The sequence below is a fragment of the Megachile rotundata genome, chromosome 1 (assembly GCF_050947335.1).
Source record: "Megachile rotundata isolate GNS110a chromosome 1, iyMegRotu1, whole genome shotgun sequence".
Classification (NCBI taxonomy): Eukaryota; Metazoa; Arthropoda; class Insecta; order Hymenoptera; family Megachilidae; genus Megachile; species Megachile rotundata.
Window position 1 is genome coordinate 11,490,064 of NC_134983.1, and position 13,843 is coordinate 11,503,906.

At 33.8% G+C, this 13,843-nt stretch overlaps 1 protein-coding gene across 3 annotated transcripts in view; it reads right to left on the bottom strand.

Moving 5' to 3' along the window:
• The window catches only part of LOC105661924 (uncharacterized), a 32,710-nt gene that overhangs the window by 18,204 nt on the left and 663 nt on the right, over positions 1-13,843 (bottom strand). For all 3 annotated transcript variants that reach the window (XM_012280692.2, XM_012280693.2, XM_076536155.1), the window contains one exon: positions 13,725-13,798. In XM_012280692.2, coding sequence (XP_012136082.2) covers positions 13,725-13,798 — 74 coding nt within the window. The remainder of the gene's footprint in view (positions 1-13,724; positions 13,799-13,843) is intronic.

A 13,843-nucleotide genomic window follows, 5' to 3' on the forward strand; every position in this document is an offset into this window, starting at 1 on the left:
CCCGTAAATAAACTTCTGTAATTCGTTCCATCCTAATAATGCACTTGTATCTTCAAACTCGTTGATCCACTGCTGTATCGGCAGCTTATCGTCTCCGCTGAAGTGGGCCAGACTGTCTTCTACATCCTTTATTGTAAACGACGCAACTTGTCGTGTGATTGTGTTGATCGTTCCTCTTCCTTCGTTTCTTCGCCTGTCGTTCTCGTGATCTGATTCTTCTTCTTCACTATCTTCTTCTTCTTCGTCTTCCATCGCGTCTTTTAAGCGATTTCTTAGCGCTTGCTTATTACCCCTGCTGGATAATCCTAATTTTGTTGTCGCTTCTCTTAATTCCGCGAGTTTCATACTGTCTATCTGTTCATGCGTGTAACTTGCGACTTCAGGAATCGCTACACTTTTTTCTTTCACTTTCCGTTCTAGACATCTTCTTCCTTGAGGTGCGTTTTCGACAATCGTCTCGTCGAGCTCATCGCACCCACTTCCTTGACTTTCTTGATTTGCCTCGTGCATCATCTTTGAGCCCTTGTCACAGCTTTATCGACACTCACACTTACTTTTACACTTCTTATTTCACACGCGTGGTCAACTTTCCTCGCGCGGCACTTTCAATCAACTTTGTCTTTATATCGTCTTTAAACTGTATCAACTCTCACCTTAGATCTTGGACGAGCCCCCAAATGTGGGATCCTATTTGCTTGACTGAATCTTCCTAAAGGATATTTCAGGTTGAGGATCCTCGAAAATAAAATAAAACTAAAGATGAAGGTGAATAATCGACACACTGAATATGAATAATAAATGTGTATATATATTTAAAAGAACAATTAACGTTGTGAATGCTTTCGATGCTGGACAAAGACTGTCCGTGCTACGCGCCCTGTTCGGCGTTCTTTCTCCCGTCGATCGTATTTTGTCTTAACATAATTTTTCCACTACACGTGTCGCACGCTTCACTCCCCACATAGTATATCAAGTTGAAATTCAAAGATTTGTTAAAATAATTACATTTTTATAAATTACACCAAGGATTCTTGGAAATTTATTTCAGAAATAAATTATTAATTACAATGAGTGTAACTAATAAAGTATAAGGGTTGAGTAGAGGTATAATAGAATTTTGCATAAATATCAAATAAAGAAGAAAATGTAATCTAGACATACAGAACGATCTTCGATAACATCTCGAATGGTTCCGTTCGGTGACCGCCCCGAAGCAGCCCCTCGGCCCGTTCCGGGACGAAGAGGGCGAAATCGTGAAACCGGTAAGGCCCGTGCCCTAAATTTCGCTCGATCGACTCGGTAGTTTCCAAGTGAAGTGTTCTAAGCCTTAAAAAGGAATAAAAAAAAAGGTTACAAGACGCGGTGGACGATGACCCTTGCGGAGGTCATCCGGAAGGGTCACTGATGTCCGACCAATGACCCGGCCCCGCCCTGACACTCCCGTGTACAATTATAAATGTATTAAATCCATCCCCTTACAAGATAATATTTAAATCGTGCCAATGGGTTAAAGGACGAACCGGCACGGTACCTCGAGGGGGTTGTTTCGGAACCTACGCCACGGGGCTGTTTTATTGCGTGCGTATTAGTGTTCCTCGGTACGGTAGTCTCGATTTTATTGCGCGTATTTTGCGTTATAAATTCACTGACCACCTTTGCGCAACCCCTTCTTACAGGACCTTCGTCCTGCTTTTCTAAAGGAAGAATTCAAGGATCACCCTCAGGATATTTGCATGGGACGAATTTCTCTGCCTTGGACTTCATTCTGCTCGGATAGAGACTGTTATAATTTGTAACAGAAAAAGTATTAATGTTGGAAATCTGTTGTTAACACTGGTTATAAATTGTTTATTTTATCTAATAAGATAGTGATGATTTTCTGATAAGATGATGCGTTCATGTACTTTTGACAAACTTCACATTTCAACTTGAAGTTTCAAGAAGTATTTGACATTTCTACATCATGAAATTGTGTTGGATCATTGGTTATTTGGGACTTATGAGAAATCTTGTATGGAAGCTCTACTCATAAATTGATATATCAGAAACATTTTCACATAGTTGAATGAAATTTTAAAGTGTCTGAAATTAATCACTAAATATCATTTTATATTAAGTAAATTAATGTAGAACATATGTAGCCATTATGATAAAAGATTTATCTTCAGACATATAGAAGAAACTACAGTCAGAAGATTAGTTTTGAAAGAACTGGTAGAGTCAAAACATTATCGTAACCAGTTAGTTTTGAATTTGAAATACAAACTTTTATAATAGTTTAACTATAAAAATTGTATTTGTAAATTTTCCAATAAACACTTCCTTCTTACAAGTCCTTGTTACACTACAAATTTTACTTCGATAATATTTTAAAAAGAAGGGGCGACACAGTGAACATCACATCCCTTTTGGACATAAAATCCAACAATTCGCCTAGGAGACAATTTCACAAATCATCAGAATAAAAGTAAGCATCAATTCCACTAGCCTCCTCTTGTTTTTCACTTCTCCAACCCTTTCGCAGTCCTTTCGTTTCTATAATAACGGTCGCGATCATTTTAAGAAATAAAGAGAGGGGCGAAAAAAGAAAGAAGTCGTTTAAACGATGTCGAGACACGCCATTTAGTTTAAACGATGAACGAACGGTGACCGGTGGCCGGCTTCATTTTCCGCATAATTTCTGAACGGTCGTATTTTTGCAACCGTGTTACCGTACCGTTTTATTGCGTGTATTTTCTGTCATAAATTCTCTGGCGGACCCCTGACTTCGAAAGGGTCCCAGGAACTAGACCCCGAGAACCCTTTTGTATTTTGACCAACACGGTTTAAAAAATAATACAATTTTCATTATGATTTTGTTTAAATGTCTATATGAGAGTGTAAGATTAAGTGTAGGATTAAGTTGAAGAGTTTAATGTAGTTTGGATATTTTGAGGTTCTTTTATGGAGAATTGGATATCTGCAGGTTTGCAAATTTGAAATTTGAAGACTTGGACTTTTTGGAAAAGTTGTAATTTGGGGATTTGAGTATTGGAGATGTTGGGTGTTTGAAGGGTGAGAACTTTGGGGAGTTTGAAACTCTGGAATTTGTGGATTTGAGGGTTGGAGAATTTGAGAATTTGAGAATTTGAGAATTTGGGAACTTGGGAATTTGGGAATTTGGGAATTTGGGAATTTGGGAACTTGGGAATTTGGGAATTTGGGAATTTGGGAATTTGAGAATATGGGAGTTTGGGAATTTGGGAATTTGGGAATTTGGGAACTTGGGAATTTGGGAATTTGGAAACTTGGGAATTTGGGAATTTGGGAATTTGGGTATTTGGGAATTTGGGAACTTGGGAATTTGGAAATTTGGGAATTTGGGAATTTGGGAATTTGGGAATTTGGGAATTTGCGAATTTGGGAACTTGGAAATTTGAAAATTTGGGAATTTGGGAATTTAGGAATTTAGGAATTCGGGAATTTGAAAATTTAGGAATTTGAAAATTCAGAAATTCTTCTACGCCTAAAATCAAAATACCAAAATTCCAAACTTTACAAACTTACGATTTGAAAATTTGTAATACATTAATTTTAGCTTGAAAGCTTTCAAATTTTGAACAGCCGGAAAATTTCCATGATCTTTCTCTTTAAAGACACTCTAGTTCTACATATGTAGATTCCCCTGAATATTTCTGAAGTTCGAATCGAGATGAACACCAAGAAGAAGAACACCCTTTTAAATTCAAATCGTAAGCCTTTCTCGAAGCATACATTTGTTACGAGGTAGTTCAATTGAAAACCAGCTGCAATTTTCTTATTCTGAATCCTCTAGTCAGAATCTGACATTTCAGGAAGAAACGGTACTATTGACTTCACAATGAATTCAATGAAGTTTTTGAAAAGTATATAGATCTTCTTACAGTTGTCCACTTTGATCAAATGATCTTACTTTTCTTGAATGATTTAACATGACAATGTGTTTCAGTTTGACAAAGATAGAAGAACAATTTACAATCGAGTAATCTTGGGGAAGTTTGATTCAATGGCGCGCCATGATTGAGTTGTGTTGAGGAAATGGCGACGCTAAGGAAAGATATTCGATTTATCGACTGTTGTTGCATATATTATATGTATTGCGTATATTTTTTAAATAAATACATTTTCTAATTAGTTGTGTATGTTTGAAATTTATAAACTAGCAAGTTTTCAAGTTTTCAACTTCTTAATGACTTTAAAAATTTATTTTCTAGGACTTCAGAAAGTTGGGAATTCGGAGATTTGAAAATTTAGAGATTCGGGAATTTGGGGATTTGGAAGTATAGTATAGGACATATTAGGAACTTGGAAATTTGATAGTTTGGAAAAGTAAGAATTTTTCAAGGTTTCGGATCTTTGGAAACCCTGGACTTTCTATTCGCAAATTAGGGACTTGGGTTTAGATTCTTGAAATTAGAAATTAAATATGAAAGTTTACGAATTTGAGAAAATGAGGAGTTAGGGATCTGAAAATTAGAGAAATTTACAGAACTAGATTTCGGTATTTGAAACACTGAAAATTTTTAAATATACAAAATTCCAAATTCTGAAAACTTGAGTACGTAGATTCCTAAAGATTTCCAAATACCAACCCAAAATGTCTATATGCCCCGCAACATAACTTAATTAACTTATTACAATTTCCAAACTCCTACCGATAGTCACTCAAAAATGAACTATCATGCATTCGAAAAAATTGATTACTCTTTAACATAAAAAAAATCAAAGTTTACAAAGATTAACGTAATTCACCTGCATCTCGTACGATTCGTCGATTCTCAAGTTTCTTTTTATTTCAGAAAGAAAAAACAAGCAAAACCGAACTTCCAACCGGAAATTCCATTCATCTGGCGTGCAGACGAGCTACCCAGCGGCAATTTCGAGTGGATTTCGCGTTTGCAGCTCGTTGCTTCCGGTTTCGTCTTTCCCGGTGCCGTTTCCAGCGAAACAGCATGGCCAATCCTCCTTGTTGGCCCTTGCGTGCCGGAAAATTTAGTTGTTCTGGAAACTACGTGATTCTGGCTAATACATCACAGACTTTCTTTCCGCCATTTCGTGTATTTTGCCTCGTGAGCGACGACAATAATGCCATCTCTGTTAAAAATTCAGTGAAATTCGTCGGACGTTATTCTGTGATTCTTGGAACGAGATTACGTTATCTGTACAGTTATAGTATTTAAATTCATTCATTCAATGTATTTAACATTGCTATGTATATCCATACTAACACTTTTTATTAGGGTCACTTGATGATTTTCCACATCCTATCCATTAATGACAATTATAATATAAACAATTACAAAAATATTTTTACGTTGAAAACACAAACACAACAAAAACACAAATAAAGTATTCAGAAACACCATAGATTGCACGACAGAAAATATCGTAGCCAAAAGAGTACAAAAATAAAAAATCTAAAAATACAAGATCCTTTAACTTCGCAGAACGTTATCAGTATAAATATAAATTTGCACGAGCCATTTTAATCAGCGAATCCACCGAAGCCGGGTGAAATTCGACCTATTAAACGAATCGGTCGTTTCTGTTCGATTCAATGGACCAGCATCGGGTCCAGATAGCAGATAAGTGAACTTCCTGAGCTCCTGTCGCGTATCGATCCGAATTCTGATTCAATTTTCTACGCCCCCAACGCACACGGCGAAACGCCATGCATTAAACATCACGCATAACACATACCATCGTGCTAATCTACGGACTTCGTACAAGTATCACAGCCTCGATACAAATTTAAGGCTGATCGTGTACGCGTCTGAGATCGAAACAAGTGTTGCAGATGGTTGTTCGACAGCGCAGAAATAGGATACATATGGCGAAGGTTAATAGTCGCATCACGATTGCTAATTTCATTTTTAAATGAAGCCATGGCGGGTTTGTAAAAATAGACAGATTCTTCTTTTCTTACGTCAGCGATTATGGTATTGCTGTTTTGTTTATGGAGTATGATGCCACAGGTATTTACATAAGATCATTGCTTTATTTTTTCTAATTCAAAAATGATTTATTTCGAAGCTTCTGAATTTTCAGGTTCCATTAACTAATTGTATCGTCTCTGAATCGAGTCTGCAAATTTAAAAACATATTCCTACATTTTTTTACTTAATTTCAATATTTTTGTACTTCAGTGTCTTAATTTCCGTTGTCCAATTTCTGCAAATGTTTCACATTACTAAATTTTTCAATTTAAAAATATGAAAATTATATCTTCATGAACTTGAAGATTTCAATATTTTTGTACTTCAGTTTCTTAATTTCTACGGTTGTTACAAAATTATTAAATGTCTCAATTTGCAAATACGAAAATATATATCTTCATGAACCTCAAGATAACCGATGTGTATAAAACTTGTTTGTAAAGAATCTCGTCGAAGCGGCAATATAATTAAGCAGCTACGTAGCTCTCAAAATTACACATAAAGAAATGATCCCAAGAGAATTAAAACTAAGTATAATAGAAGAGCTATGATAGACGTAGAAGTCAGGAAGAAAGTGGTAGATTTGTTTTTTCTACATCTGAAATGATTTCCTCGATTGGGTTCGATTGAAAGGGATCGGAGGAGGCACCGATTACACGGTATCTCGTCGGTCGTCTCATGAATTAGGCATCGGACAAGTTAATGAAAGTTTTCCCGAACCATTACGCCTAATAATAGAGCGGACAGCCTCTGTCTTCTAGATGTTCGCCGACGAACGAGTCGAAAAGCTGTTCGCGTATCCGCAGAACTCGTCCACGACGGACGAGGACGAAGCGAAATAAAATTGGTAACTTAAATAATTCGCGGTTGATTATAATTTTCGACGGCGTGGTCGGCCAGCACAAATACTTTATGACCATAGTCAGCATACGGAATAAGGTGATACGCGTAAATTATAGTTATTTCGCGCCCGGAACGATTACGCGCGCGCGTGTAATAGGCGCGACCGATGCGTATAATTATCATCGAAAACTATACTGCCGGCGATCGACCTTGCTGAAACTGTTCGCAAAGCTGGTAACGCACGATTTACCTTACATAAAATATAATTTTGCCCTTATTTTCATCCTTTAATTAGAATATTATACGCGTACGCAGTCGCTTATTATACTCTCTTTTATTACAGGCTTTGGAATACTTTGTTTGAAATGTAGGAAAGAATTGTGTCATGTTGGCTAACAAATAATTATTCATAACAAATCCTGTTACTTTTAGTTTACACTTTTGGTGAAATTTTTGTATTTAAATATTCTATCATTTGAAGTATACGGTTTGCTTAATAGAGAGTACAAATGTATAAATATATTATAAGCAATACATGTGTGTAGTGCATTTAAATAAGTACATACATATTACAAGTCCTACATTCGTAATTATGTATGAAACATTATATTCTATTTTCTATAGAAAATTTATATTTTTAACCCAGCTATGTTGACACAATTTAACTGCATATCAAACATCTGAAGTATTGTAGATATATTATGAGAATATGTATGTATGAATATAATATAAAGAACACATGTGTGTAGTACATTTAAATAAACATATATTACAAGTCCTACTTTTGTAATTATGTATAAAATATACTATTTTATATAGAAATTTTATAATTTTATCCGAGCTGATCACGACACTGCAAATGAAGCACTTAAAAATCCATTTGAATTAACGAAGAATAAAATGATAGAATTTAATATTATTGAACGCCTCAATTTTTGTGTCATTTTCCAAGTTGCCAGGCAAGGTTGATGCGTCAATACTAATAAAATTTTAGTTGACCGTAAATTGCAATAGTTGAGATAACAGTAGGTAATTATAGTGAATCTGAAAGGGTTACTATCTTAATTCAGTTTTGCCTTCGAATTAGTCTAAATTGCCGTAATTGAACTCTCTAATTGAATCGAATCTGAATAATCAAATAGTCTCTTCGATTGCACAGCCATTCTACAAATTTGTTTTCTTGATCGAAAATACTGCAGTTTCATATAATTTGTTTAGTAGTAAAAAAGACAGGGCGCTGTTTTATAGTGACTAATTTAATAATTCATAAACATTTAGTAACCATTATATATTCCCCTAAAATTAGTATAAAATGGTAACTTTTGAGACAGCGTACCTAGCGTCATCTGACGAAGTCCAATAAAATTAACGCAGCAGAAAATTATTTTGTTCTGTAAATATTTATGTAACTTGAATAATTTGTGTAAATTGTTCCATAATTATAACATACCTCAAATAATGTCTCATAGTTTGTTTTTAGTATTGAGATGAACGTAAAATTAAAACAAATTGATTGGATAATAGAATGCTAAGCCATCTAGCGGTATCTATTAGACAACTTCAATTTAAGATATTTGAAATTTTCTTTTTCAATCAGAAATTGTTATTACAATATGTAAAATGAGCCATTCACAGCATAGCTTCTTTTGTAACATATTCTACAAGGTGATTACAAGTTCTACAAGTAGATTTGCAGTATTGTTTTATATATCACATTTTACCATCAATCGGAACTAATTTTGGTAATATATCATTCTCTAAACGAAGATGACCTATAAAAGTGCTACAATTTGTGTTTAAATTACAATTTCATTTATCATGCAGTATATTCTTACAGTAATTTCTTTTTTTCAAACGAAGATGTTCGCTAAATGCACTATGGAGAGTTCCAGAAATCGAGCATTAAACGCGCGTAGATTAAGCAAGCAGATATAAATTTTTCGTTTTAAAGATGTTATAATAAAAGCGATTCATTTTGCACAATTAGGAATGTAGCACATATTTTGTAGCATGAGATTTCAAATCTGTCTTCATCATACCATCGTTCATCGTCAGATGGCAACAGCGGTACCGTTTCCATGGAAAGCGCGCGTAAATTTGAAATATCATGCAAAAGCATGATTCTTAAAATCTCAACTTATTTAATTTAACAATTTTGCAATAGATTATTGTTCACGTTTTCGTACAAAATATGTCATATATTTCATTTATAAAATTTAAAAAATTTCCAAGATTATAAATATCCACAGATATCCACATTTCTAGATCCTTAAGCCCTAAACTTTCAATACAACTATTAATTATAATTTCACCTTTCTTTGTCCGTTTTAATATTATAGCCACGATGCACCTGTTAAATAAATCATAGTACAAGAGGTTAAAGATCAACGAGCGATAAACGTTTTTCTTCATTGCCATAATTTCCTGCGGCCACATTTACTTTTAACCGTACTCGTGCAGTTCCATCTGTAAAATGTACATAATTTCCTGACTCATTATCCCGAAAACTTGTAGAACTCGGAGCGTGTTGCCCTTCGCGTGTTGATTTTACCAGAACACGCACAAAGAAACAAGAGCTCCGAAGAATCAGAGACAAGCGTGCGAGCGAAGAAAAATCGTGATCGCACGAAAAGAAAGAAGGAAATGACTGCGATTGATGCTGGAACCAGAAAAAGAAACGGGCTTTCGAAAACGATTCTGCCTGGACCTGTTTGATTCGCGTGAGCAACGAAGTAGGGAATTTCGTGACCTGCCGCGAGTGTGCGCCGTACAAAGTAACTACACGCTGGATTGAAATTACTGTCGATCTATCATTATCTCTGGAGAACTGGTTTCCGTGATGGAAAACGGACATTCGGTCAGGAAAAATGCAGAGATCATGGACTCAACACGCAAGCAGTTTTTGTATGTCCTAGAAAAAGGAAAATAACTCGGTATGGAAGTGATAGTCAATTTCGTTCAATACATGGAAGTTTTGTATTTTACATATTTATTTAATTTTACTGGTATATATTTGCATTTTATTTTTTACTAATTTTGCAAATTTTAGATTGGTTGCAATAACACCGGATCTTATTTTTAATTGTTTGCCGTCAAATTCGAAACGTCGATCTTGCGTCTTCGCGCGCTTTTCTCGCGCTCAGATTGGTCAGTGTTTTTCGTTAATAATTCAGAAACTAAGCTTCAGTCAACATTTTGGTAAAGGAAAAAGTTGTTCAGTATCACCCCAGCTACCACCCTTTAAAATTATATCCACCGAACACCCTGTGTAATATGGTTCGCCACTATTTGCAGATTTCGTCACATTTTAAAGGTTTCGAAACCAACATTCCACGGATGCACTGTAATACCCTCGGTAACGAAATTGTTGAATTGTCGATCAGGATCAATTTAACCAACGATCGTGAATGATTACAGCTCTCCGTCGAACCTCGGTTAACTGCATCTTGGATGCATCTTCCAGTTTATTATCGTGCTTGCAACTATCTAAGTCATTGTTTACAATGTTACAATCACGTTCGTTTCCCACGTGACTGACATATCAGGCAAAACGCGTAATACCGACATTTTGTTCCGAGCGATTATAAACATGTATACGTGATTAGATTTCCCAACTACCACGTGTAATAAGCGGTTATACTGGAAACTGGATGCCTATCTCACTGTTGTACAAATCTATACTTCCAAATGTATCACGAACAGCAATTTTCGACGAGTCATGCTTTATAAGCATGAATCTCAATCACGAGATTTCAGACGAAGGTTTCGAAAGAAAAATGGGTTCGATAAATGACGATGCGATTATTTCTATCGCGAATTTATTAGATGGAGATCGTTTTGAAGTCCTTCTGTCACGACCCGTTGTTAAGTAATTACTTGGTTATTGATTATTGGAGTAGGTTGAATTAATTATTGAAGTGGCTTAAATGAAATTTGGTTTAATTAAGGACGTGTTACACTGATGACGAAAATGATTATGTGTCTACATATGGTGCCTCCTGATTAATTAATTCTTTTCATATTGAATCATTGGAATTTTCATATTAGTCACACTAATTTTCAAAATGTATAAAATGGAACATTTTAAATACTTTCATTCTTCGACTAAATTTTCAGTAAAATAAGTAGGTGTTTCTTTATAGGCAGAAAAATGGTTTTCTTTATATTTATGCGTTTTTTTTTTCAATGACTCAACTGGTTACGAGTCTCAAATACGTGCGTCTCATTTCCAATAATGTACTTTATCGCAGAAAAATTTCCACTACTGGTTTTTATAATTTTCAACTAATGCGATTGTTACACACTTATTAAACCAAAACGGAATTTCAATTTATGTGACTCAATATGCACTCATATTGACTCATAAATTCAGTATGCATTATCAGCTATCGTTAAGTGTACATAAAATGTGTACAAAGTTAACAGAAAAGAAATATTTAAGTATTCTTTACTGAATCTCTTTATTGAAATTTTTCTTTCTCAATTATTACGTAAACTGAAATACGAAGAACATACAATTTGAGTCATCATAGAAATATAATGAACTTCAAACTTTGGTCAGAATTTTTGAAAAATGAATTAGAGTGCGTCAATCGTCACTGACCGCTGTGATAATTAGCGCGTTAATTAATCAATTGTGGTATCAGTCACTGGTGATCTCGGCAATGTCTGGCGTGTTAAATTGTCTATTTTGGAATAGTAATATTATATGAATATAATATTAATGTCGGTTGGAATAGTAATATAGTATTAATAATAATTTGATAGAGAAAATAGATTTTTGGACATTTTTCAATTTGGGGATTTGGTTATTGGAAAATTTGGGAATTTGGAGATTGAGAAATTAGGAGATTTGGATATTGGTATATTTAGAAATTCGGAAATTTGAAATTACCAAATTTGTAAATTTTGGAAATTTTAGGAGTCTCAGAAATTTTAGAAATTTTAGGAATTTTAGAAATTTTAGAAATTTTAGAAGTTTTACAAATTTTACAAGTTTTAGAAATTTTAGAAATTTGGAAACTTTCAAGTTTGGAAATTTGGAAATTTGAAAATTTGGGGATTGGTATTGGAAAATTTAGGAATGTGAAGATTGAGAAATCTGCAGATTTGGATATTGAGAAATTTGGGATTTTGGAAATTTAGAAATTTCAGCAATTAAAACTACGGAATTTGTAAATTTTAAAATTCAACAATTTGAAGATTTATAAATTTGGAAATTTAAACATTAGGAAATTTGTGAATCTAGAAGTTGAACCGACATTTCTTCCGATAACATCTAAATATATTAATTAAAAAATTAATCAACTATTTCAACCAAAAGTTGCTGTTTATCTCATTCAAGTGTCACACCGTGCAATTTATTAAATTGTACCATACTTTCCATTTGAATGAAATGTCGAATGAAGTTATTTAGAACTCGTAGCATGCCTCAGATATTTTCTAGATAAATCGTTAATCTCACAAATGCTTCATGTCTCCGGCAATGTTTAAGACGAGCAATCGACGTGCTAATTAAGAAGTTTGCAGTTCATCTTCCTAAAGTTAACGACAATTTTCTGTTTCATGAAACCCTCCACGTTTCAAGAGTAACAAACAAGTTTAGCAATTAAGATAAGTTAATTAAGACGTTAGATGTTGAATTTATAAGCGGAGCACGTTAGAAAATAGACATACAGATATTTAAAGAAACAAAGATTTGTCCCATATAAATAATAATAAAAATTTTGATATCTCATTTCAGAGAAAAGAAATAAAAATAAAAGCACAACATAATTCTTGCTGTGTCATTTAGTCTGATGTCTCATTAGTGCTCTTTACCCCAGATATTAAATCTTATTCGATTATAAGGTCATCTCGTTATTTAACTTCTTGTTTTATAATCTCGTGGCACGTTGCTAGAATACACTTTCCGCATTAAATTCTCCTGCTCGTAGCTTTGTCTCAGAAAAACTTATGCACTTGAGTAACACCTGAAAGAAAATAACTGTTTCGTCAAATGATATCTTTGCCTTTTTACATCTCAGCTAGAAAAATGACTACGTAAGTTCGTGAGATTGCGTTTAAAATGATTAGAAATACGTCTACTGAAGGTAGTAAATAAAATCTTTGAGCTACGTGAAATAGATAAGAGGAGGAAAACAATAACTATTACAGCAAACGATATCTTCTTCACATAACAGATATCGAAGACTATTATGACATTTCATAAAACATATTGTATTCGTAACTTAACGTTACTTAACGATATTGCTGTATGATAAAACAATTACTGCGTGTTAGTTATAAAATTTTTAAATTTTATGAAAAATTTCTGATAAAAGTTTTACGTAACTGTAGAGAAAACGATTAGGGAAAGTAGATAACGTATTCATTTGTCAGATAGCCTGAGCGTTATCACAGTAGATGAAGTGTATTATAAATTTCGTATCGTGTTTCTACAAGAGTGTGTTGAAGTATAAAAATAACTAACTCCTAACTACATCAGCAATCTTGTAGGTTATGTTTAGTTTATAATGTTGAATTGGGCAACGAATTTTCAGTTTCAAGCATTATTCGAATCAATAATGTAGACAAAGAAATTATAATGTAAAATGCCTGTCTTAGTGGTAATTTTCCAATTCTTCTGTGATGAATTTTAATGCAAAATGCTGGCAAGTTAAATTGAAAATCTGATATTTTTTCATAACTATACATATGTTTAAAAATAGGAAATTTGTACTATTTCAAACTTGAATATTTGTAATTTAATGAATTTCTTCCTCAATGTTGATAACAGATTTTGAATACAAATTGTTTCACTCCATCATTTTATCAACTCGCCATATTTGTAACAAAATTATAATCTACTTGTACTTTAGAATTAGCACTTACTCTCATAACTCAACGATTGCACTCTCAAGAAAATATTATAAATTTGATTGTTACCTTTTACATAATGTGAACGAGGCAGATAATTTACTTTGGCTGCTCTTTGAACGACATAGATAGCACATTAATCTCTAAAACATAAAGTCGATTTATACATTGAATTTACGATTCATTGG